A 27998-nucleotide genomic window follows, 5' to 3' on the forward strand; every position below is an offset into this window, starting at 1 on the left:
TGTTGGTGAATTGTCTCTAACAATCTTCATAATCCTGGAGATATGATTATTCCATTCCATTCTTCATCTGGTCATGTATTCTTTTATCGTTTGAATGTCACACTGCTCTTTAAAAGTCTGGTTGCTTAACATGTTCGAGTCTTGTTTTCTCTACTATTTATCTCAAGGTATTAATTTCTTTTGTTTCCATGATTTGTTCAATTGTTGTTGTATCTGCTCATAGTTCAGATGCATAAGCAAGGACAGGCCGTATGACTTTAGTTTGTTATCTCAGACATTTATAGTCATATTGTATCTTTGAGATATTCAGAAAATCTTCCGGTCTTATATGCATGTTGTCAGACTGCAGTGTACCATTACCGGAATTTCTTTTTTATACTCTCACTCATAATTTAGACTCTGTAATAGAAGGGGGATATCATCCTCAGAGTGGATCAATGCCATAAAGATGTCCACAAACATCGCAGCAGTACGATCTGTGCCAGATCGTTCCTTCCAAGATCAAAACCGTCGTCATCCAGGATGCAGCGAAGTAGAAACACTTGGGCATGTTTTGGGTTATTACCCTAAATGAGAACTACTGAGGAATAATCGCCACCATAAAGTGAGAAGTTCCATCGGAACCACTCTTCTGAAGGAGGTTTACGAAGAAGTGCACTGCTTGGCTGAGAAAGGGTCAACGAAAAGAGCAGACATTATAGCCATCGATCGCCGGAATCAAAGAAGCCTTATTCTTGACCCACTGTCCGTTTTGAGAAGGATGATCAACAAGCCAATAACGTTAACGACGAAAAGAAATCTATTTACAATCCATGTTTCCTCACTTCAGTGAGAGATACAAAATGAATATCAATACATGGGAAGTGAAATGGCTTATTTTTGGCGTTAGGGGAACGTCATTTATGTTAACCAAAACCATTCTCCTTTCTCTTGAATTTTCTAATGAGGACATTAACAAAATTTATCTAATGGTATTGAGAGATTCATTATCCATTTTACACAATCACTTATATAACACTACGTAATATATTTTTTTTTACTTCATTTCATTACTCTTTATTGTATTTTCATCTCATGTTTCTCTGAAACCAAGTTATACTTTATTTTTAAATTTATCATTGTCCCGTATTCTCTCCGCAAATCATATTGTATTTTATCTTTAAGTTAACCTCTGCTTTGTATTCTGGATCCTAGTGGTCAGCCGTAGATGTCGGCCAGATGTCCCAGATTGTGGAATTTTTGTGTGTTTTTCTGTCAATCCAATTTACATCTAAGTGGCTTCTTGCTATTAAGAAAGATATTTATAGAAAATAGTTTCATTTATTGAAATTAAACACTAGTGTGCGACAATAGACTGGCAGTCTCCGTCAACTCTATAGTTCCTTAATGTTACGGGCTTATACTGACTGAGGATTACCATAGGTTCCTCTGTAGCTCCTTCAGTTTGAGCACAACCTTTTGAATCACCCAGTAATGTAGGTAGTGATAGTGATAGTGATGTGGTGGCAGTGCTGGTAGGATAGTGTTAATGTTAACGTTGATGACGATAAGATGATAGGTCTAAGAGTAATGAATGTAGTAATGGTAGTGGCGGCGCGGCGGTGTGATAGATAAATAATTTTAGCCCACTAAATATAATTCAGTCTGTGTGTCGTGATTCAGGTGAACGGGCACGAGGTCCCTGTAACAGAGCCGGCCCACGTGGCTGTGTATGATCAGGCATCCCTGCTGGAACACAGCTGCCGCCCCAACTGCGCCAAGAGCTTCACGTCAGAGGGGGGTCTCATCGTGCGCACCATGGAGCCCGTGCTCAAGGGACAGCATCTCTCTATCTGTTACACAGACGCGCTATGGGGCACGGCCAACCGTCGGCACCATCTTGCGGAGACAAAGTTCTTTTGGTGCCGCTGCACTCGTTGTGCCGATCCCACCGAATTTGGCACACACTTCAGCGCCATCCGCTGCCTCGAAAAGTAAGTTTCTGATATAGTTCTGAACCTATTATAAAGTAACATGATCACGGTAATGCAGCAATAATAGAACAAGATGAACTAGATACTGAAAATTAAATTAGATTTATTTCCATTTTACGAAATGCAACAAATAGGTATAAAAATTCACAAATTTTGATGATAAAATAAATACAGTGTATACATTTTATCTTTCCACGCTCGCGTGTTTGCAGCTGGGCTGTGCTCTGTCGCATAGACTTTACATGCAATCACAGGAATTCTCTAAAATCTCATTTTTTTTTCAGTTAATTTGCATTCTTGTAAATAAATCTAAATCAAATAAACTATGAAACAATGAAACTAGAAAAAATCTAAATACAAGATTCAAATTCTAAGAGATCGGAATTTAAAATATCTCAACTTGGAAATGCAAACATTTTTATCCAAAAGGTCTAATCTAAATACATATAGTGTTGCCAGAAAGTTTAGGGATGCCTTATAATTCTTATAAAATGCTGCCCTGGCCTTAAATTATTAAAGAAACTAACAATGTTTTTAAATGTTGATTAACAATAGGAAAGACTAATTACTAATGCAATTTCGGTATTTACATGATGACTCTTTGTCCTTATTACATTTTCAGTATTAAAGTTGGTCCACACCTGTGGAGTAACGGTCAGCGCGTCTGGCTGCGAAACCAGGTGGCCCGGGTTCGAATCTCGGTTGGGGCAAGTTACCTGGTTGAGGTTTTTTCCGGGGTTTTCCCTCAACCCAATACGAGCAAATGCTGGGTAACTTTCGGTGCTGGACCCCGGACTCATTTCACCGGCATTATTACCTTCATTTCATTCAGACGCTAAATAACCTAGATGTTGATAAAGCGTCGTAAAATAACCAAAAAAAATAGTATTAAAGTTGAAAATGAATGAATAACTAATTTGTGCACGATTCTCAACTGTTGCTGAATGACGTAGGATATATTACTCTTTAACTTAGTAAAGCTGAAATATTTGTAAAAACATTTCTTTGTGAATATCCTAGCAGTTTCTAAGGTTTGAAGTTGTAAAATAAATTGGGAAATTCTGTTATTAGTCGGTTCATCTGTAACTGCTGAATGAAGGAAGTTATACCTATGAGGTTTGTACAGCTGCGTCCACCCCTACCACTGTAATCCCAAGGAACGCAGCTCCATTCAACAGTTAAAAACGAACCGACCAATAACAAAATGTCCCATTTTTTTTTAAAACTTCAAATCTTAGAAACTGTTACGACATTCAAAAAGAAAATTTTTTACTGATATTTCATCTTTACTAATTTGAAGAGTAATACAGTATATCCTACATCATCCAGCAACAGTTGAGAATCGTGCACGAATTAGTTATTCATTCATTTTAAAATTTAATACTGAAAATGTAAGATTTTTTATTCTGTTTGAAAAATATAAATTGTCTCTAAGGACTAATAGTCACCATATAAATACCGAAAGTTCACTAAAAATAGTTTTTTCCTCTTGTTAATCAACAGTTAAAAAGATTGTTAGTTTCTCTAGTAATTTAAGGCCAGGGCAACATTTTATAAGAATTATAATGTGTCCCTAAACTTTCTGGGAACACTGTATTTAATGAACCTTCCAAGATGTACTCTTCATAAATCTAAAAAATCTTACATAAACAAAAAATCTAATGCAAATTTTAAAATGTAATGAAGTTTAAAAAGTGTAATGTAGGTTATTCTAAAAATGTAATTTAACCTAAATATAAATATCTTAAACTAAAAAATCTAATGCATATTAGAATACATTATTATGTATAATAAGTGCTGCAGTTGGAAACAAATTTTAGGGGTTACTGTTGAAATCTCCTTGGTCAGACTAGACTCTGTATGGATTCATACAACATTTATTTTCCAAGGTTACTTCTTCGTCATGCAGCCGCCTCTGCAAACCTCCTTCCAGACCGCAGCCACAATTGCACATAAGGCAAGGAATTAAACACTGACACTGGTGGCCCAACGCTTTTTAGGAACAAAAATCTAAGAACTTTTTTACTGGAAGAATATTCCTTTTCTTAGTGCAGATATCGTTCATTACAGTAATGATTATTCACATTATTTAATTGAAATTGGAATAAAATTTATAATATGTAACTGGACTCAAGATTCTTGAACGCACGAAAAGTAACAGTATTTCCCTCCTCTAGCTTTACGTCCGAGCGAGTTTTAAAATTAGCGAATCAGTGCAGCAGAATTCTTGAGGTGCCACATCATAAAATTAGTGTTATGCGAAGGCATCTACGCAAGTTTTGAAATTAGCGAACAAGTGTAGCAGATTTCTTGAGGCGCCATGCCATAAAATTAGTAGTAATTACTTATAGAAATAACACGGCAATATGCAAGCTTGAAATCAACAAATCGCAACTACTCCTGAAGTGCCAGACCATGGTTTTCGATAAAACAACTAATAGACAAGCGTTTAAACAAAGGATATGAGATGCCAGCCGCTATTTTTATGCCAGATATCAAAATAAAAATGTTTTTCAAATAGCTAACATCCTCCATTTCAGAGTCTATTAAAAATTATTTAAACATAATTAATGTATTGTGAATTTTATTAGTAACAACAATGTAATTTAGTCGCCACAATAATTCCTTTCTACAATTCGCCTTAAACGCTCTCGTCAACAATTGGATTTTCACTCAACACAGTATTTGTTATAGCACTCCACCGACGACAATGACAATTTACTTGGACTAGTACGAACAACAATGAACTGTTAATCTTAACTAATATTTACAAAGCACTATTTACAAATCAGAACTATCAGTTCTGATTTCACAGTTCTTCTATCTCAGTCACTCGAGTTCACAGTATCTCGAACCACAGACCTTCAGAGACAGTTCACTGTACTCGAACTCGGGTCCCTCCAACTGCGGCCACTGCACTCGAACTCAGGCCTTCGGATGCTGACGCAGATGCGGACGCACACTCGAGTCGAACTCCGGCTGGCTTGCTTGCTCTGGCTTACTCACTGACTGAATAACTGAAAAACTCTGCTCTAGTTCGCTGGCGCTTCTTCTTTTATAGCAAAATCATAGTTGCGAGAACCTTCTACAGGTGTGTAGAGAATTATCTGGATATCTCCACTTCGACGCATTTCTGGAAGGGTCGGGAAGGTCCATTCCCCCTTACTCCGCATGCAGCAGTTGCGCGTGCACTCTCCCCTCGTCGCATGGGCCTTTCCCTTTCCCCTCGTCGCGCCGTCCCTCATGCTTCATGAAGCCCGCGCGATATGCTCTCTCGCGGGACGCTGGTCGTGAGTTCGAATCTCACGTCGCTGTCACATTATTTTCGAGTATATATTTTTTTTCCGGTGCGGTAACAGCGAGTTTCTATATTAGATGGTACGGCGTACCGGTCCGTACCGGCCCAACTACAGCACTGTGTATAATACAGGGACATCATTTTATTTTTACTTCAATTTTTATTGTACCTGAGTTTTTTAATGTACTTCACTCCCACCCCCTCTACTAATGAAGTTCAACAGTCCTCCACACAGATCCAAGACCGCATATACAGTCATAGTAGCCTTACGGTCATGGTAAACAGTACGTTCCAAAAATATGTTCACGTTTTCCAGTGACGAAAGAGCTTTCAATATTGAATCATTTTCGCACAGGTACTGTCGTCCATTTCCCTACGTCGTATCCTGGTTTCCCCCACGAGCTTTTATTCGCCAGCTAGTGGCTGGGCTGTCTTAGCTCTTTTCTGAGAACATTAATTTCTGTTAGGAATCGGACGTCTACGTAATATTATACGACTGTTTAAAATAACTTAAGTAAAAGGGCCTCGTTAAGCAATTAACTGTCACGTGATTTCGTCCCTTTCTACGACCATACGACATAGGACGGACAGTAGATAGCATGTCTGAGTAATTTTATCTTTTCGGCTCGGGCAGAAGTGAAGATTGAATTTACAGTACGTAAGGTACTCTTTTATAGAGTAGGTACAGAATTATTTCAACATGAGTTACTAGCACGAAGGACGAAACTGGTAATTGGAATTAGGTACAATAGTCTATAGTGCGATAATATGCACAAAAGAACTGAAGCCTGTATCGAAATGGACGGCTACCATTTTCAAAAATGTGTTTAAATATCCATATTATGATTATTTTTCACATTGCATAATGAATACATCCAAATGGACAGCTCAGTTGGTGAGTAAAAACCCTCATTGTTAATACTGTACTGTATTTTGATAAAAAAAAAACCTAATGAAAATGATCAAACTCAAAAGCGCGATATTTCCTATTTTACGTAAATGATTGAACTACTTTTCTTCCCTCTTATACCTAGTAAAGTGATTTGTTTGTACATTACGCCAGTATCATCGCACTCCAGTCGTGGAAGGGGGCAGCAAACGGCGTTGATTCAGAGATATAGCCAGGTTAATATTAAAAATGTTAGTAAAAATAAAATGATGTCCCTGTATAATAAAGTGTAATTGAGCATATTTTGTTTTTAGGCCGTGCGAGGGTTTCATGCTCCCAGAGAACAGCCTCTCGGAGGAGAGAGAGTTGGAGAAGGCGTCGTGGCGGTGCGCGCGGTGCTCAGCGCTGGTGCCTGCGCGCCAGGTTTTGGGCGTGCTGGAGCGTGTGGGTGTGGCGCTCACCAGTATGCAGAAGGGCGATCCACGTGCGTGTGAAAGGTTCCTCTCCCAATTTGCACCAGAGCTGCACCCCAATCACTATTATCTCACAGACGTGAGGCTCGCCCTAGCGCAGCTGTACGGTCAAGACAGTGACGTGGGCCTGCCGGGTGTCTCGGACCACGACCTGACAGAGAAGATCTCTCTGTGCCGCCAACTGCTCTCATTAGTGAACGCTTTGGTACCTGGTATGTGTCATAATTAGAGACCAGATTTATAGGTTTTTACCTATTTTTTCCTACTTCTATATTCATAATTTCTTAGATAATTTTCCGAATTATGTTCATAAGCAGAGACTGGAAGTTTAGGCATTATGAATCATTAAAATAGGTAGGCAAAAAGGCATCATAAATAGCTTAAATACGCAATGAAAGGCAATTACAAAAACCTTGCACTAGACCCACAACCTTGCACTTTCCACAAAGGGATTTCGGCAGCAAGAAAAGCTTTACATAAGTCGAATGCAAATTGAGATTTTCGACTCGATGTTGCAATTACTGTTGGAAGCAAAGAAATCTTCTTCCCAGTAGCCTTGGAAAGTGCATTTTTGTGTTTGGTTGTACTGATATGTTGCGATATGAAATATTTCTTTCCGTAGTTCACTGACTGCTCACATATTTTGCATGTAAGTACTTTACCGTCAGTACAAAATACGTCGGATCCAAAAGTATTAACGTAACTTTGCAATTTACTGCGTAAAGGAACACTGAATTTCGGCATCTTGCTGCTATAGTCGCAACGCTGTTATTACCGGCGTGACTCATCTTCTTTGCTTACGTCTTAGGAAGTGAAGGCTCTATAAAGTCTAGATAGTTGGTAGTATCGTTCGCCATTTTTGTTCCTTCGTTGCCGAGCTACCATACGAGGAATCTATTTGCCACACCGTTAAACATTATCATGTCGTAGCTCCTATGATAATAAATCAAACGCACTATAATTCAGCAAATAATTGAGCGGCAAATAACGTCTTCGTGTGCTTTCTGCGAACACCAACGAAAGAGCCAAAATGGCGGGCGATTATATTAAATATTTATCGAGTTTTAAGAAATTAATAACGTCTTCCTCAGCGAATCACAAGACGCACACGTTTAAATGTAGCCGATCTGCAACGCGATTGGCTGCCGGGAATTAGAGTGAAGGGACTATAGCTACAACAACGTCGCAATGAAAACTGAAAGAAAAATCACCGTTAAAAATAACGTTAGACCCACACTCATTGTTGCCTTGTCAAATAAACACAAGCGATAATTAAAACGATCACTGTTATACTTTTTTGCACGGCAGCACTCATTGTTGCAAAGAGAATATGAACTGAGAGACAATAATATACATTCGGTGAAGTCACTTTCATTGTAGCGGTTATAGAAATAAATTAAAATATACTTGTAGGCAATTTCTAATAATAAATTAATAAATAATAGATAAATAATAAAATAAAGGCCAAAAAAGGCATTTATATTGTAAATTAGGCATTTATATTTGAAGAGGCAGAAACGGGCAACATAAAACTGTGACGTTTCAATCACAAAGGTAAAATTCGTACAGATTTACTTTAAAAAGGCATTCTGCCAAATTTCCGGTCTCTGGTCATAAGAGTCGCATATACGAGGGTCATACTGAAAATCATGAGCAACCCACTGTTGTAAATCTTAATTTTTATTTTTTAGACAAACCAGGTACATCACCTTAATCTACAGACTTTTCTGTCACTTTTCAACATAGTCTCCATTTCTTTGCATACATTTTTCCCGCCATTCTGTAAGTCTGAAAATTCCCTTGCTGTAGAAGTCGGTTTCATCTTCCCGAAAACACTGACGCACTGATTTCCGGATGTCCTCCAACGTCTAGTAGCGTTGGCCTCGCAGTTGCTCCTTTACAGAACAGAAAAGATGGTAGTCGGAGGATTCAAAATCGGGACTGTAGGGAGATTGTTCTGAAATGTTCTGATTTTCTCTACGGTGACACGATCAGTGTGAGGCCACGCGTTATCGTGTTGCAGGATGATCTTCTTTCCAGAGCGTTTTTCGCGCAATGCACGACAGAGCTTCAATACTGTCTGAATATAGCGGACAGCACTTATGGTCTGTCTAGGTTCAAGAAATTCAACCAAAATGCATCCCAGAACTCACCAACTCTTTCCTTGTTGCGTTCCGTGGAGGCAGTTCGAGGGCGACCGCTACGAGGCTCATCTTGGATACTTGTGTTCCCATCTTCGAAATGTTTCACCCATCTCCTAACACTGCTGGCGCCCATGCACACATCTCCGTATGCACGCTGTAGTCTGAGGTGAATTTCAGCAGCAGATTTTTCTTCTTTAACAAGGAATTTAAAGACAGCACACTGTCGAAACGAACCATCGTTGTCGACCATTTCGCAAACATTGCCTATGGTCATATGATAGAGGTTAATGACGTCACAATATGTCAATACATAGTGTAAAGTTTGTAGATTATGATGATATAATATTTTTGTTACATTGTTGAAATTGAAATTACAGCAATGTGTTGCTCTTGACTTTCAATACGACCCTCTGTATGTACATTTTGTTGAACCTAAAAAAGAAACTAAATTGGACTTTAAGAACTGAAAAAGTCTAAATCATAATTAATATGTATATTTCTACATTTACTGTTTTTTATATAAATATATTTAGAAATTTCAATATATCTTATAATGTTTATTCTTTTCTGCACTGGAAAAGACGACCTTCAGTCTTTTGTTGTTTTAGATAAAATGGTTAACAGGGAATTCCATCTTTCTTTGCACAGCAAGCGGTCCTTCAGAGCTTCAACTTCTGAAAGACACTGATTGAGATTGTATGTATCTTGGAATTTCCTCTGATCGCAGACATGGCATGCCAATAGAAGGGTATGAAATGACTGAACTTTTCCCTCGGTGGTACAGATGGAATCATTTCTAATCCATTGTCGTAATATGACTTCACTTATGGCATAGCTTAACAAAGCACAAAATGTAAAAATTCAATGTTAACACCAGAAGCACCAGAACAAGACAGACTACACAGATTATCGCACCCACACATAATACTACATCATAAATACAGTGCGATCAAGAAGTCTCTCCGCAGTGCTTGTGTAGCTATGGTGCAGTTGAGAATCCACTAGGCAGAGAATTCAAGTGGCAACACTGGCCGCTAAGCATATGATAGACGGGGGATGTGAGGTTGTCAAACTGGAATTAACGGGAAGTGGCAACTTTCTACAGGATTACGTGCCAGCTTTATATAGGATTACTAGAACGAATGGAGTTGCGGAGGGACTTTTCGATCGCACTGTATATTGAGCATAGTAAAGCTATGCATCTGTTTTATTTCGTATTTTTAGAGATCTTATATTTTATGAATCAGTAAGACTATTTAATGTCATATTAAACCATTTTGCAGGCTTAATAAAATGATCTCATCTCTTAATAATAATAATAATAATAATAATAATAATAATAATAATAATACATGAACAAAAACTCTTTCCTAATGAAATTGTGTTTTTTCATTCCCATTTCATTTCATTATTAAATTATCTAAGGCGAAAATACAAATTTACAAACGTGATCAAATTACGGTAGAAAATTCCAATTTCTCAGTGAGGACGATGCAGAGAGAGTTGGAATGGCAATCTAACCTAATTTCTGCTATCGCATCGTTTGTTGCAGCTGAGCACCGCGTAAGGGGCGTACTCATGTTCGAGCTGCATGCGGCCGTTGCCGAAGTGGCGAGAAGAGCATCCAACAAGGGAAGACTTGATCCCTTGGCTCTCAGAGACAGTCTATTGGTAAGTACAATACACATTCGTTCACGCTTCAAAATCACTACTATCTTCGAGGATTAGACTGTAAGCTTGTTTCCACTCCAAGCAAAACGAACGGGGATAACGTGGGGTTAACGCAAGGTCCCCCCCCCAGCCGTTATAGCTGGCTTCTGAAACCGACTTTAGCTACCTACTCCAGCTCTCCAAATTAATCACAATACTGGGTGAGCACGGATTCTATAGCTTACACTGGCCGAATTTTCATGAAAAATTTTTCATCCTTTTAGGGTAGGCCTACTAAAACCAGCGCTCATTCCATATCGCTAGTCTACACTCTATACCAGATGTCTTTGGAGTAGACCATAGCAAGGGTCTCCATGCATCTCATGTTATCGCTGCGCTCCCATTGGTTGGCGAGTCATTACTTAGCTGAGAGCGTTGTAGACACTAGCGCGTGCATATCCTGGTTACCAGACGGTATTCAGAGACGCGTCCACTACTGCAGTTCTATTGCGTCTAGCATCTGTGCGGTATATGAGCAGACGACAGCAGTACAACTAGTGACTGATGTAAGAAGGTATGTTCAAAGACACATTACTTTAATTTTCACTTTTCGTTATATGAACGTAGTCGGTCACTTAATTCATACACAAACATCTAGGGTGCTATTCATAGACATTTCGCAGCACGCGCTACGAGCGTACTAAGCTAGCCCCGGCTATCTACTGGTTACTTGTACAGAATTCAAATCATATCCTATCACTAACTCTGGTTTATGAATACGAAAAACTCTGATCATCCACCGGAAACCCGCGCTAAAAATGTCTATGAATACGGCCCTTAATATCGTGTGAACCGCACTCTCTTGCATTTCGTTCCGTTGCTTATATCTGCTCCAAAGACATCTGGTATAGAGTGTAAGTCATGATACCTTAGAGCAGTGGTTCCCAACCTATGGTCCGCGGACCCTTGGGGTCAGACTTATAAGATACAGAGTTTACCAGGAATGAGATCACCTGAAGGAATTGTTTTAGTTTGCAAGTCTAGCCTATCTGTTACTTCAGATTTTTAAATTCTTTGAATTCAATATTCAGGGTCCAGCTTTAGGTATTCATCGTTCAGAATAGGATTGAAGAAATGATAAAGAAATCACACTGGTGGTCTAGCTGTGTTGTCAATCGAGAAGTCGATTGATTTCCCACTCTAAGCAACTTTCTAGCAACAAATGGTGATGAACTCTTGTTCTATATCTTTGAGAGAATGAAGAACATCCTGATTTATTAACATTAAAATTAAGGGAATATTTTCCTTTCTGCAATTGAAAACAAAATTGGGTGAAAACTCTTCTGTGTGACAAAAAATAGTTCGCCTGTCAAAGAAGGAAAGCTAATTATTATTATGTTCTGACTCCAGCTTAAAAATCGTGTTTCCCACAACGACCCTGTCGCAATATTATCTACATTTACCCATGTATCCCCATGTTTTCCGATCTACAACATAACACCTAAACGTCATAGGCAATATCAGCAATATTAGCGATCCCAATAACAACCTTACAGCAAGTCTAAGAAACTAATTTCCTTTTTCTCAGGAAAACGTGAAAGGTCTATATTTGTATTTAATTGTGTAAAAAGCTTGAAATTGTATTCAAAAGCTAAAACTAAAATTTAATATCGCTACTAATTCATTAAGGATATTTAATTCACTACATGTGGAAGCAAAACGCTTATCATGGTATGGACATCTTCAAAGAATATCTGCTGATCGATAGCCTAGAAAGATTTTTAATTGGATTCCCCCTGCCTGTATGTAGGCAACAATTTCGCAACTGTCCACAAGAAGCATATCTAGAGGGGCTCTTATTTACTGCACATGCGCAGTGTGTTGTAAGCGAAATTTATAAAATAGGGGAGCTCCAAATTTTATTTACGCATCTGTACATAAGAAAATGCACAAATAACTTATTTCAGTTATAGGGACAGAAAAAAGTGGATGTCCCCTAAGAAGATGCTTTTGAATACCCAATGGTATTTTGAACGCTCTATAGTAGCCTTGGTTTCAACGGTTATTCAGTGTCGTATAACCAGTCGTCTTTGTGATAAACGTAATATGCAAGCACTTCTTTTCTCAAACCGATTTAATAGCGCTGGCCTTCTATGCTCGAGGTTGCAGGTTCGATCCCGGCCCAGGTCGTTGGCAATTAAGCGTGTTTCATTGCGACAGGCTCATGTCAGTAGATTTACTGGCATGTAAAAGAACTCTTGCGGGACAAAATTCCGGCACACCGGCAACGCTGATATAACCTCTGCAGTTGCGAGCGTCGTTAAATAAACCATAATTAAAAAAAAATTCCAATCGATTTGTTTTCAGATCGTGATGGAAAGCAAATTTTGCTTGTGCAAACATCTAAGCAAATACAGTGGACTCTCCTAAGTTCGACTGAACAGAATTGAAATTTCATCCAATAAGGGTAGTGGTGTGGCAAGTGAAATGAATAAAAATTCTTATTGGTTATCCATCAACGAATACAGTACTGTACTTGCATTTCCTGCCCGTCCCGAGACTTGTGTATGCGCTTCTAGTACCACAGTGGGTTTCTACAGTTCCGTCTCACAAACGGCACAATTCTCTAATAGAAAAAGAAGAGTTCATTAATTTAAAATCAGTGATTAAATATGGATGTCCTAAACAATAAAATATTCTGTTTTCCTTTAACAAAAGTATCACTACAAGACACAGAACCAAATCCCATTCAAATGGCAAACCCATTTCTTAGTGCCCGTATAGGGGCGTGTCTAATTCTCCTACGTAAGCAGTCGAACTATTGAATGTCGAACTTGTTTTCTGTCGAACTTAAGTGCTTCCACCGTACATGAATGGGTAAGGACAGGTTTGTACAAATCGGAATGTGCATATAAACGGTATTCTACCGTCAGAACAGTGCAAATAGCTATAACGGAAAGGAATTAAGCTACATTTATAGACTTGTACAAATAGCTCACTTGTTATAAAAATATTACATCTTTCTTGAAACACTTTTTAATTATGCCTACTGATAATTTTGACATAATCCGATAATATTTTCTCCTCTTGTTATTGAAGAAAAAAACTAGAATTTCTACCGAGGTGCAATGGTAATTTCTTGCCACTGTGCTGAACATGGAAGGAGGTAGACTTTGCGAGACAGAAGCTCACTTGGCAACATTGTCAATGGGCTTAGAAATAAATAATAACAACGGTTATGTTTGTAAGTACGCTAAAATCATTGGACCATTTCTTCGTACCTATAGCTAATATTAAGAAACAGCCGTTACGCGCCGTAGCGGACGAGCTCGCCTCCAGATTTCTTCATATCATAAAGAAAATATTATTGCAGGAAAGGGCAGGCGCTTTCCTCCAGGAAATGTTACAGTTGGCTACAGAAACAAGCGGAAATCACGTGACCCGTTCCGGTATAAGGGCTTTTCGAAATCACCGTTTGTGTAGAAGCACCTAAAAACGCTCGGTTCCAAGTAATTGCCGTTTGAACTGAATTTAAAATCTTTTTACTGCATTAAAACCACTATGATGTTCATAATGGATATTTTTTCTGATCTTTTAACGATTCACCATCATAATCACTCTCGCCATTTCTGCTACCAATGCCAACATTATTATCACTATCACAGTCCAAAAATAAACTATCGACATGGCTATCACTATCGCTATTAATGTCATATGTCGCACTCCCACTAAAATAGTGTCGTAATTCGAAAATTGTGATCTGTAAAGATAAGCTATTCCCTAGTAAAATACTGCTGTAAAAATATTTTAATAAATAAGTACCAAAACCTTTCACAATCTACTCTTTTACTGTTAGAATCTCATACCTCCAAACAGTAAAACAGTGCTGGAAAAAATTTACGAAAATAATATGTGATTTTCGACATACGACAGTATTTTACTGGGAGTACAATGTGTTCAACTCCGGTTAGTAACAGAGAACTTCTCAATATATTTAATTATTTTATATACAGAGCTTTCATTTCAAAACTTTCCAGTCTAAATAACTATTTAAATTGAATTAAATTTAAACAAAAAACATATCAATTTAGATATTGAGGGGGAATTCTGAAACCAGGCTTAATTGCATTTTAGGTTTCACCTTTCATCCCCAGCTACTCCCAATTTCAAATTTCAAATGGCACCCCTATATTTTTAAACTTAAATATGAAAGAGCATTCAATTGTTTACACACCTCATTCATTTGTTTTAGCATCTTTTATTTTCTATCGTCGTCTGGCAACCTGTATTTTTGTTATTGTCAATTTATTGTAGAATGAAAACACAGCTTATTTTGTGTAATTTTCTAAATTTAATCAATAATGATGATTTATGTTCTCTCTTGAAGGATATACACCATTTTAAAATAACTTAGTACACAAACACAAGTATTACATGAAATGCCCAATAAGTTTTTGTAGCTTTATTCTCTTCTTTCAATAATTTATTATTATAAAACACTGTTCCTTTAAATTGACTGAGCATATTGGCAATTCAATCAATGGCTTCCCCAAAACACGCTATGAAATGTTTAATATAAAACAATTTTTATCTCGAAAAGGAAGCAAAAACGAGCAAAATTGTATTAAACTATTTTGTTTAAAATATCTCAAGTAATAACTCCCTAAAATTAATGACATTACTTACGGTTCACTCCGTATACCTGGAACTTGGTATAAAGAAGGTTAATACAAAAGGGACAAGCATTAAATTTAGAAATCCACTTAATGAAATAGATGTCTCAAAGTTCACAGACTGAAACATGACGCTGCTTTGTAAGTTGGTGTAGGCCTATAGGCGTAACAATTCAGCAGCATGTTCAAGATTTCTGTCATCTGTTCATTATTCTTGAGTTGTTTTCCTCTGTATTGCTGTCAAATCGTATAATAACCCGATATGTCTGTATTTGTACTTGCGTTGCTCGTGGAGACTGCCTATGTTAACAAAACCGCAAGGGAACCTGAACGTAATATTCATGCTACAAGATACTATTGTGAATAAAGTGGCCGGTCCTAAGAGTTTTCTCTCACACGTTATGTGATACTGATGTTCATGACATACAAATTAGAAACCTTCTGATCTGGTGGGAAAAGTATGGCAGAAATACTTAAGTTTGACTTTTTATCATTCCGACTGCATATTCACAACGCTCGGAGACGAAACCAAGGTTTGTTTATGACGTGTGGGTCAATGACAAGGGAAAGATGCTTATTGTTAGTCATGTCTCTTTCTTAAATCGTTTAGCTAACGACGCTATATCAAGAATGCTTTTATCTAGTGTCAGTAGAATAGGTGGCAACGAAATATTTGTATGTATGTATGTATGTATGTATGTATGTATGTATGTATGTATGTATGTATGTATGTATGTATGTATGTATGTATGTATGTATGTATGTATGTATGTATGTATGTATGTATGTATGTATGTATGTATGTATGTATGTATGTATGTATGTATGCATGCATGCATGTATGTATGTATGTATGTATGTATGTATGTATGTATTATGTATGTATGTATGTATGTATGTATGTGTATGTATTTATTCACACTGCAATGGGTATATACCCGGTGGTAGTGGTAACTAATTACACTCAATAATGACAATAATAAACACAATTAATAAAAAATACAATTAATAATAATACTAATAATTAATACTACTACTACTACTACTACTACTACTACTACTAATAATAATAATAATAATAATAATAATAATAATAATAATAATAATAGCTAAACGAGTCCGAGAATTCGCCAGAAATTACCTAAAATTCGTCTTACAGTTGGGAGAAACTTCAGAAAAAACTAACATGATAGATTGTCCATGAGGGATCTAACCCACGCCCGAGCTAAGTCTCGAAGCACGAGATCCGCTCGTTGTCCCAAGATCACGCCAGTGGCCATGCCTCTGTTAAATGAAAAATAACAACTTAAAATGAAGTGTGTATTTTATAAAAAAAATATGTTAGTGTGCAACGTATATATTCGAACTACACTAATAAAAAATTGAAAGAATTCTTTGGAACGGAAATTCGACTTCGGTTGCTATGAAAATGTTTCACTTACTCATATCCCATAAACTCAACAATGTGAATGAGTCCAACCCTATACTCAAGAGGAGTTCGCATATACAGGGTGAAAGGGGACCGTTGCACCAACATTTAAGAGGTGATTCTACATATTAAAAATGTAACAAAACTTTTATTCACTTTTCCTTCGATGAAGTACCGTTAAGTATGGAAAAACAGTGTTTTCCCAATGTTTGTAGCACTTCATTTCGGTAATGGCCGGATGATTGCTATACAAGTAGTTAGGTAAAAATATTCTGAACAGTTCATGTCTTGAATCTTTTTTTTTTTCTTCTTTTCCATATCAAACCGTTTAGTCATGAGTTTAAATTGAATAATTAATTATTATTATTGCGAAAATCGTTAAAATAAATCTTGCAACGCTGCGTCCTTCGTGCGTCACCGACTGAGTACAGTAGGTTATTGCAGTAGTCGTGATATTGCCAAATGCTTCATAGAATGATAACGATTTCCTCTAAAATGGTGAATGTTGGAGAAAAACTTATTTCGATTTTTCAAACCCATCCTCATGATCTATTACCAGTTTCATTTTGGTGCAGAGGTTACCATTCAACCTGTAGGCCTATACATAACTAGTTGGAAGGATTTTATTGCAAGACTTGGCGGGTTGCAATATATTTAAAAATATCTATTTATCTTATAAGTGGCTCAAATTCACCATTATTTATGAGGGAGATATTTACGACAAGATGAACTTTCAGTCAATTGTAATAAACAACGTTTATTTTATCAACAGTAATCTCACTAGAGCTTTTGATTTATCTAGAGAAAATCAAAACTCGGGTGCGGTTTAATTGACTATTATACGATTACAAAAAGTATATAAACATTAGAAGAAATAAAGTACTCTAATACAATAAAATGGACATTAATTGACTTACTAAAATTCTATTTCACTAATGTTAGCTTCACCAAAACGTTTAAACGAAGTCGCCATTTTCAGTTGATTGTCTATGCGGCAAACAAATCACTATCGCAAGGCATGTTTTATAGTAGACCTACTGTAAAAAATTTACAGTTTGAAATGTTGGCAAACGAAGAAATAAATGGTAGGGAGGTGATGAAAACAGAAGAAAACATATTATATAGATTAGAAGAAATAAAGTACTCTAATACAATAAATAGATATTAATCAACTTCCTAAAATTCTATTTCACTAATGTTCCCTTCACCAAAACGTTTGAACCGAGACGCCATTTTCAGTCGACTATCTATACGGGAAACAAATGACGATCGCAAAGCATATTTTATAGTACCGTAAAGAATTTTCAGTTTGAAATGTTGGCAAACAAAGAAACAAATGCTAGGGAAGTGATAAAAACAAAGACTAGGGAAGTGATAAAATTGCGATAAGCAGCAATGATTGGTTGAAAGACGTCCTTTCGTATCCTTTTATTGATTGTATTGTCGTTACTACAACAATCTATGACGGTCTCAAACGCAGACATACGAACATCATCGTCAATAAAATCTAGTCTCTTATTTCCGTCGAAATTTTAATTTTTTTTTTTTAGCGATACCTAGTCTATGTAAATTCGGATTTGATCGCCTTCGAGTTGTTCATATTTAACGTTCATTAATAATTGTATATTCAGACTTTATTTCCGACATTTCGAACAACTTACAGTTAGAGAGAGACGTAGAAATTTGGTTCATCCGATGTTCCAAAAATGCTAAATATACGTGTAAAAACATAGTTTACGTATAATAAGATGTATCTTGTAAATGTAAATAATTGAAAGAAAACACTGTGGAAATTTCTAAGGAATAAACATGATGAAATACAGACAGGTTGTGAGAACTAAAGATATTGACCATATGTTAGCCACTTTAAAACCTTCCAGTAATAAGACAAGACGACGAGAACTTAGTGAATGATGGTATGTTTCTAATTTGCGTCGCATGGAATCCTGATAATGGCACATTAGCGGAGCATTGTACCACGAAGGACAACAATAAAAGGGACCTTGGCCTTGTGGTGGTGACGTCATGTTATTGCGATGTTGCAGGAGTCCAAGAGACTACTGACTGAGGCGTCCTTCCTGCTGAACCACGAGCCAGAGATTCTTCCTGAAGGCAAGATCGCTCTGCAGGCGAAGAGGAACCTGGTGGATCTCAACGCCCTTCTGCAGAACATCCACACCACTATTGGGGACAGCCCACTTTAGCCCTAGGGACCACCCAAGCCCGATCCAAATTGCAACCACACACAGGCTGTACTCACCTATTTTATATAAGTAACTATGACGGTTGCAACCAGCAGGCTGTTTCAATAGGCCGATGGGATTATTGTTAATTTACCAGTCGATTCGAATAGCATGAGGCAACTGGCTCTTCAAAAAGAGAGAGAAAAGAAAGCAAGGAAAAGAGGTAGATTGACACCCTATTTTATTTCATGTTCCATTTTACCGGAGGAAGATTGGAGGGAGTTCAGAGGCATACGAGAGGGTCTATACTGAAGGTGACTAAGCACTATACTGTTTTCGCTGTAAGAAAAATCCTACTGTAAACACAAGCACGTTGCTGTCATACCCGTGATTGGCTCACAGTCGAAACACTCACACGACGCAGGAAAATATAGTCCGTATTTGGAAACTATAATCTTGTATTATTTGGAAATAAAAAATTGATTCTAATTGTTAAATACAATGAAACATATAACTTCACTCATATGTAAAACGCTATGTAAAAGAAAAGCTACTTTTATATTTTGTTATGTACTATGAACGCGGATGAATACCAACAATAATACCGAGGTAGCCTGTTCTTGTAACAAGCTGGCGTCTCGTAAGCACGTGGTACTGAAGTATGTCTTCTGCATTCTCGGTGTGTGTGGTTATTGATCATAAGAGTGGAAACCCTCTCAAAAGCGGAGAAAAACAAATAATCTTAAATGTATATAATAACTTATGTGAGTTTTAATTACAGTAATTATAAAGTAAATGTTTCCTAAGCAAACGAATGCATAGTAGTGAGGTTAGGCCTACTTGACGAGTAACAGGAAATGTTTAACATGAAACAGAATGTACAACAATAGGCGGGAACATGTACTGAGAATCTATGGCGCCAAACAACGGCCAATGAAGCCTCACTTCAGTCACGTGCTATTGTTTATATTAGGATTTTTCTACAGCGAAAGGATTATAGTTCTTATTTCCTTAACTTAAGCATGAATTTATGGAGGTAAGAGTTAGCAAAAATCATCATCATCATCACCATTATCATAATCTGCCATTAAGGTTTGAATAGTTTGGACTATTTCTTCTTCACTGAGGACTATGAACCAACACAATTACATATTCACAAGTGATGGGTCCCTGTTCATATATCTAGCATTACGCAATTTCACCGTTTAACGTAACAAGTGGTAAAATAAAGCAATAATGCCAATAACAAACAATATTCGTACAGGAATCATATAAATACAGGGTGATTCACGAGGATTTACCGTCCTTTACGGAGTTTATTTCCGAAGATATTCTGAGCAAAAAATGTCATATAAACATGGGTCCTAGTCTCAGTATTTACAGATTTACGTTTCGTTATTGGAACGCATTGCTGTGAACGCGTGATCTTGGTCAGCGAGCAGTCAGCAGCCAGCGCGAGCGCTACGGAAATCAAAGATAGCCGAATGCAGTTACGTAGAGCGACGAGTGCCATTCACAAGCGTGCGGCCAAGTGTACTCAAGCGGACGGCAACATTTTTTTAAAATGTGTTGTAAACTCTCCAAGACTGTAAATTAGGATGCAAAATTGAACTACAAATAAAGTCGGTGGAAGTGGTGTGATTTGTAGTAATTGTTGTGATAAGTGCGTAAGAATAATGTAATTTTCTAGTTAAAAATATAAAAAGATGTCTGTACGAAGCAACTAAGGAGTTCACAGCACATTTTTAGCTTCATACTACTTGTCATTAAATAAATGACAGTTCTGAATGGTTCATTCTCTATTTGTATTATTCTTTTACCTTCAAACTAAAGAAAAAACGTATTTTACAAACAATTTTAATTAGTGTAACTCTGAGAATATTGAGGATAGGAACTATTTTTATATGAATTTTTGCTGAAAAGTCTTCAGAAATAAGCTCCGTAAAGGAGGTAAATCCTCGTCAATGACCCTGTATATACAATCTCCCAGAAATTACACAAAGGAGAAACTAAATTCTATCCAGAAAATTTACCACTTGAGCCATAATGGATTAGCGAAATGATAGTGTGCCTAATCCCTATTTCGAAAAAGTCGACATTAATTCCTATAGGAAGCAGATAAATGTCTACACAATCTCCCAGAAATTACACAAAGGACCACTGAAATTGTGCCCAGAAAATTTACCACTTGAGTCATAGTGGATTAACAAAATGATAGTGTGTCCAATCTCTATTTCGAAAATTTCGATTTGTACCTAATCTGAGGTAGAATTTATTTGATATATAAGTTGTATGGAACACATTTTTTTACCTGCTAATGTTTTACCAATCACCTTTCCAAACAAAAAGTTAGGCCTATATGTTGTTGAAAAAATTACCTCTTAGGTACTCTATAATTGTACCAACGAGATATACCAAATTCGCCCTTTGGCGTTGCCGCATAAATTAGGAATAAATCTACAGAAAAACACAAAATATTTCGGATATTCAGTGCCATGAATTGATCACTGTAGATTTCACAAATTAAGGCCAGGATTTAGAGTTACTCGTTAATAAAAACACCGAGAGATGCCGGAAATTGTTGCAAACAAAAAACTGCTTGATATTATTTTAAATCATGTAAGTGATATTTCGCATTTGTAACTATTCATTTCAATGACATCTCTAACGTGGTAATGTTTTAAGTTATCAATATTATTATAGCTGCATAAAAATGATGAGTGCCGTGTACATCTATCACTCATACCGGATAATTTTATCATCTCCAAATTTCAACTTTGGCGAGAAATGCTTATTTTCTGGAACCCACTCATTCAGTGACAGAGCAACGCTCTTTCATATAGAGTAAATCAGTGTCGGGCAGATTCCTGCACTGAGTGTGTGCACTGTTCAAGACTGAAATGAAGTACTTACGTATTTCATGCACTAGGAACCGGTTCTAAGTCGAACCGGTATCATAATACGTGAGGATGGGTTGATGATGAGCGAGTTGTTTTGATGGTGCAAACAAAGCTGAATAAATCACACAAATTTATCATTAAGAAGATCATTTAGAAGGGCTTTACGATTCAATTCCATATTAAATAATACGGTATATTTTATAATGGCTATGCATCCAGAGTTTTCGCAAATATTTGACTTAAAACCTGGTGGATCATTTATAATACGAAATAAAAGATACAGATATCACATTCGTAATAAATATTATCCTAGACAACATTTATTATTGTAATTCGACATCATGGAAAGACACCATGTAGATATAGGAGCTCAAAATAAAAGATAGCAGACTATAATCGTAAAGCAGACGGGAGTATTTTACTGAGTGCTGTTGGGGGAGGTGCAAGAGCCACGGACTCAAGCGGCGACTTGCGAGGGACTCGCTAAAATTCTTCTGGCGTCGCTGAACGTGACACATAAAATTTGGCATTGACAGTTTGTTTCGGTGGGGAAATTCCCATCCTTTATCTGTGGAAGCTGAATGCGCGGAATTATTTATTAATATGAATCAACAACTGTGTGAGCAAGCAAGTCAACTGCTGCGGAGATAGTTGTGAAAATTTTCTTTTGTCTGTGAATAGTTTCAATAGACAAAACTATTTCACGAAACATTTCCACTCCAACTTTGTTCTTTGCATCGAAAATGTAGTCTTGAGGATTAAAAATGTCCTTACAATACAAATATATCTGCATAATTATCCTAGAGAGATGAATTTGTATAAGTTTTTAGCACGAAGAGAAGTAAAATCTGGAAATTCATACCGTACTTTTAAGTAACACACAGTGGGAGAATCCTGTTCCTCAGTGAGACAATGTATGAACAAAAATAGAATCAATATCTCGACCACAACAATATTTAACTGAGAATATCTATTACAGTATAAACAGCCTTTTGCATGAAACTAATTTACGAGTAGGCTATAAACAAATCCAGAAAAACGGCTACAGAATATAAAATATAAGACATAAAAGGCAATAAAAATAATGGCGGTATTTATTACGCAAAAGCCACATTTTCAGTCCTGGGCAGCTAATTTAAAGTTTTAAGACAAAATTCCTGGTATCACTTTTATCAGTAATGTTGGACTCAGAGCCTTGTTTATTATAAACATAACAAATGTATAATTTTATCAAAGTTTCTATGTTGTTTTATTTAATTTTATTATTTTTCTTGTGCAGTGACAGGACCCTTCACTTGCCACTTTTGTATGATACTGCTATTGAATTTCAGGATTCTGTTAAGTAACTTGGAATTCATTTGGATAGTTGTGGACTACGTCAGAAAAAAACATTGTTAACCCTTAAACTGGCGAAACTTCATTTCTCACACTAGTATATTAGACCATGTCGGACTGTAAAGAAAACAACTTTCGCAATGTTCATATTTTATATGTTGTGCATATTATAGTATTGTGAAATTTTAATTTTCAAACCAATTTTTTTCTATTGTATTAAAATTATAGCATATAGTTTATTAACCTGTTGTATCCTATAGCATACAGTGCCAATTTAAGGGTTAATAGACGAGCAAAAACAATAGGAAGAATGGTACAACCTCAGTCTAGTAAATACAGTCACGAAGCTCAATACGTAGTATATATGCATCCATAGCTAGTTGCTAACCACTAGGATCGCTAATATCGCCTCATTACAGACAATGCGAAATAGTACCGGCACAGTCTATTGTTCCTAGTACCCCCGCAACTCAAGCTTCGTGACTGTATATATTAGACTATGGTACAACTACATACCCTTCAAAAAAACATATGCATTGTCAACATCTAAATAGTGATAATTTATAAATTGCTGATTAGATCGGTGCTTTTGTATGGTTCAATAGTATGGCCATATGCACCTAAGACAACGTTAAATCCCATTCATGTAGTGCAAAATAAAGTGTTGCATGTAATTCATAATGGCGGGTGGTACACGAGAAATGTACAGATACATAAAAATCTAAAAGTGGAAAGTATCCCAGTTACCATTAGGAGATTTGCTGAAACATTTTATAAGCAGGCACATTCCCACCAAAATGTGTATGTATCAAAACTAGGAACTTATAACCACCAATACTACACAAGACATCGTACACCTTTGTTCCTCTTATCATAGTTGTAAATCAAATTTGTTTTTATGCTGTTCATCCTGGTTATGACGGGAGCGTAGCATCATACATGAACTACCTCCCACAAGCAAACATCCTGATGGGGGCAGATATAAATGTTATTTCTTTTCTTCCACCATGTTAATAATGTCAAAAGAAGTGCCTATACAAATTTTGGCCACTCGACCACAATTACGGGGGCCGTAAAAAAATAAGTTCGCCAGGGGCCGTTAACAGAAAGAAAACACAATTTCAATAGAAAAATTTGTTGAAAGAGACACAGCAATTGTTGAGCTATTTTTTAACATATTTCCCACCGAAATTGAGACATTTGTCATACTATGGGATCGACAGAAGGTGCAGATGGCTGTCAAACGCTGATTCCAATCCCATCGGCTGACTTCTACGACACAGGGAAAATTGATCTTATGGTATGACAAACGTCTCAATTCCAGTGGGGGGGGGGATATGTTGACAAATAGCGGAACAAATTGCTGCATCTGCTTCAAGAAATCTTTCCATGCAATTGTGATTTTTTCTGTAAATGGTCCCAGGGAAAATCACTGTCTGAACGGCCTCGTAATTGCAGTCGAGTGGCTAAAATTTGTATAAGCACTTCTTTTGACATTATTAACATGGTGGAAGAAAAAAAAAATTATCTGTCCCCATCAGAATGTTTGCTTGTCAGCATAAATGTAAATAATTAGGAACAGTCAGGAAAGCACCCTAATGATTTCGATACTGTATCCATAGATGTCACTAGTGCCGAGAGGCGTACACCGCTTAGTTCGTCAGAGACCATTCAGAGTGCACCACAGTGCAATGAATGTAAATGATGATGATGATGATGATGATGATGATGATGATGATGATGATAATGCACTGCAGAATTGTTAGGATGTCACAAGAGAATTGAAATACTCGGAGAAAACGCCTATTTTTATTAGTATTAAAATTCACGTAACTTGTTTCGTTTGGAAAAGAGCTCAAGACAACTGTTAGAAACTCAAAATGATTATTATTAACATCGTAACTATTGCTTCGATTAAATAGCATCAAAAACAGTTATAGTTGGATAGAGGAAAGATGAGAGTTATATATTAAAAACCTATTTCATTTAAATAACATCAAGCAGGTGGCTGGGTAGATTTTGAGGAAAAAGAATGGGAGTAGTAGAGTAAAATCTGTTAAGAATAAGAAAATGTATACCCGGTAGTCTAAAAGTGGCGCCAAGTTCCCCATCAGGATAATATACGACGGCTAAAGGCTGATTCACAATAAACCGGGAACAGAAACGACAACGAGAACGAGAACGAGAACGGAAATAATGTTAAAATAAACTAGTGGCTTGTGCAGCAAATGCTGCAAACTAAGTTCATTAGACGTTCAAATAAACATTTTTCAGATTTATTTTCAATGAAGAATACCAGACATTCGGAAAGTTATTTGTTTCCATAACAATGAAAGATATTCTCTCTCGAGCCAATACTGAAGAGAACCACGCATATAAATATCTACACCACACCGCCATTAAATATATGAAAAAGACCCAACCCCACTTGATTAATAATTGTAAAAATATTTGATTTTTAATAATATTATTATCTTACGTAAGTTTTATAGCTTTCAGTAACATATACTATACATACTATATAGCCGCCACTCAGTTAAATATAGAAATCAAAATCTAATTTAAGTTATTCATATCATCAATATAGCATTGATATGTATAATTAATGAAAAATAGTCACATCATGGCATTAACTACAATAATATTTCATTTCTAATGGTAATAATGTCATCAAACCACCCCAAGTTTTGTAGTTTTTAATATCCAATATACAGCTGTACCCAGAAAATTACAGACCACAGAATCGAACCTATAAATTATTTGTAGTAAGTTAATTTTTTAATGACCAATTTAATTTGAGCTCTAAATATGTCAGCATTCTTGCAGATCATGGCCTTCGTGTAATATTGTTTACTGTAGTATGTGTTTTGTTTTATTCTGAAATGCAACACGGCCGACTTGATGCTCGCTTCGCTTCTCTTTTACAAAAAAGCGAAGGGATATCAAGTCGACCGTGAATGCTATTAGCTGGTTCTCAAAACTGACGACAGATGGATTTTGGAAAATAGGAAAATTATGTTTAAAAATTGACATTTCACTGAAAGCTACTATTTCTCCGAAAAACTTTGAGTTCCAAGCTTCAAAATGAGGGGTCATTTATTAAAACCCGTCCAGCCGTTTTCCCGCAATTTCCATTACCAGTTCAAATTATATATATATATATATATATATATATATATGTATTTAAATGTCAGGGTTCACAATAGTTAATTGTGAATGCTCACATTTAAATACATTTATTTTAATAATATTTCAGTTCTCGTTCTCGTTGTCGTTTCCGTTCTCGGTTTATTGTGAACCAGCCTTAAGAGGACAGCATTATCGTTGCGTAAAACTTACTGTCGTGGGTTCGAATCCAGACTGGAGCACTAATGTTTGTCCATTGTCAATAGAATATCTTTTGTTGTTTATACAAACCCGACGTTGTGCTGACTCCACGTAATGGGACCTCACCAAGTACTTTTCTGGTGTCAATACAGAAGAAAACAAAATTGATTGAGGATAAACCCCGGTAGGATGTGACAACACTCGGTAGATCGATATATAAGTTACATAAACTCTCATTAAAATCACAATATCTTAGTTCACTTCTTACGTCTTACAGGAAGTTCAACGTGTAGAGAGGAATTAACATTGTCATACCTACAAAGTAGAAAATTCGTGATCGAGAATACCTTCAGGAATATAGGCCTATTTCAAGTAGAGCAATCTCTTTTAATATCTGGTAAAACTAGTAGCCATAACATTACTGCATTGTGAAAATTACCATATTTATAAACCCAGAAATTGTGTCAATTCTTCAGTGCCAGATATATCACCAATACACTTGCATGCTACCTGTAGGCCTACACTACAGTTTAAAAATTCCATTAATGAAGATTGTTAATTTATCCTACCTTTTGTATCTCGAGGCAGCCTGGACGAGTCCGTTGGCCAGTGCAATTTCCAGTCTTCAAAGTCTCCCGTTCCTGTTCTATTCCATTGTGTGATGATTCCACCTGAAATTAAATATAATATTGTTTTGAGAACATATTGCTTCAACTATTTGTATTATACCTAATTTTGTACAAATAAATAGCAGAATTTCTTCGTTATTAAAATAAATGAAGGTTCATATTTACTTTCGCATCCTGACTTTTCAGACATCCTACGCATTTAGTTATTATTGTCTATGTGTTGTTGGAAGAAAGAAACTACTGTATAATTATTATTTTACTTTTTTATTTAAAATTGGACGGAGTTTCGCAATAGTAGACCAACAGACAATTTGAAAAAATGAGACATTTGCACAAATCTCTTCATGGGAGTCTAATTTAACTCGGAAAAAATCAAGAATGCGATATCTGAATTTTGCTGCTATTTATAAGCAAAAATTCGTTTATTGCATAAAATTCATTTATTTATTTTGCTTTGAAATATTAATTCAACTGCTGGTCTCTTATTAAAAATCGGTTAGCCTTTTTTTTTAGTATTATTTGTGCTATTTTTTGTAATAGTATGAATGTTATAATAGCCTACTTCTTGAGTAAAATGTTTTATAAAGAAATAGATTTATTTCAATGGCCAATATCTCGAAACAGGTTTTTGGCGCTTGGTCTATTATTGCGTAACTCCGTCCAATTTATTTTCAGCTACAAAGTCTATTCAGAGATCGCAAGATGATACCGCAGTAACTTAATAATGGAATAATGACAGAGTAGAAAGGAAAAAGTAAGTATTCAGGGTGAAGTTTGGTTATCACCAGGCAGCGAAACTTATTGCCCGATGTGAGAGAGGCAAGTGGTTTCAGGTTAACTGTGTTCTAGAGTCCTTCTACTATGTATAATAGAAGGGCGGCGTGGGTCGTACCCGGTTGGGCCAAAGACGGCGTCACCACAGTTGTTTGCTGTTTACTACTTATTTTGTGCGAGATCGTGCGTATTTGCTTGTTTTCCGCACAGAACCAATACGCGGTAAGTGTGAAATACCACATTCAGTATTCCCAACGTAACACACATAACAATTTCTCTCTTCTTACCGCTTAAGCGCGACATTCATTTTACTCTTTTAGG

At 36.5% G+C, this 27998-nt stretch overlaps 1 protein-coding gene across 2 annotated transcripts in view; it reads left to right on the forward strand.

Annotated features, from left to right (window-relative positions):
• Positions 1 to 27051, forward strand: part of SmydA-1 (SET and MYND domain containing, arthropod-specific, member 1) — a 49301-nt gene extending 22250 nt beyond the window's left edge. For both annotated transcript variants that reach the window (XM_069849466.1, XM_069849467.1), the window contains exons 5-8: positions 1663 to 1973; positions 6475 to 6845; positions 10330 to 10448; positions 18575 to 27051. In XM_069849466.1, the coding sequence (XP_069705567.1) occupies positions 1663 to 1973; positions 6475 to 6845; positions 10330 to 10448; positions 18575 to 18733 (960 nt within the window). In that variant the 3' untranslated portion in view covers positions 18734 to 27051. The remainder of the gene's footprint in view (positions 1 to 1662; positions 1974 to 6474; positions 6846 to 10329; positions 10449 to 18574) is intronic.
• Positions 27052 to 27998: the final 947 nt, after the last annotated feature.

The sequence above is a fragment of the Periplaneta americana genome, chromosome 16, assembly GCF_040183065.1.
Source record: "Periplaneta americana isolate PAMFEO1 chromosome 16, P.americana_PAMFEO1_priV1, whole genome shotgun sequence".
NCBI classification, from domain to species: domain Eukaryota; kingdom Metazoa; phylum Arthropoda; class Insecta; order Blattodea; family Blattidae; genus Periplaneta; species Periplaneta americana.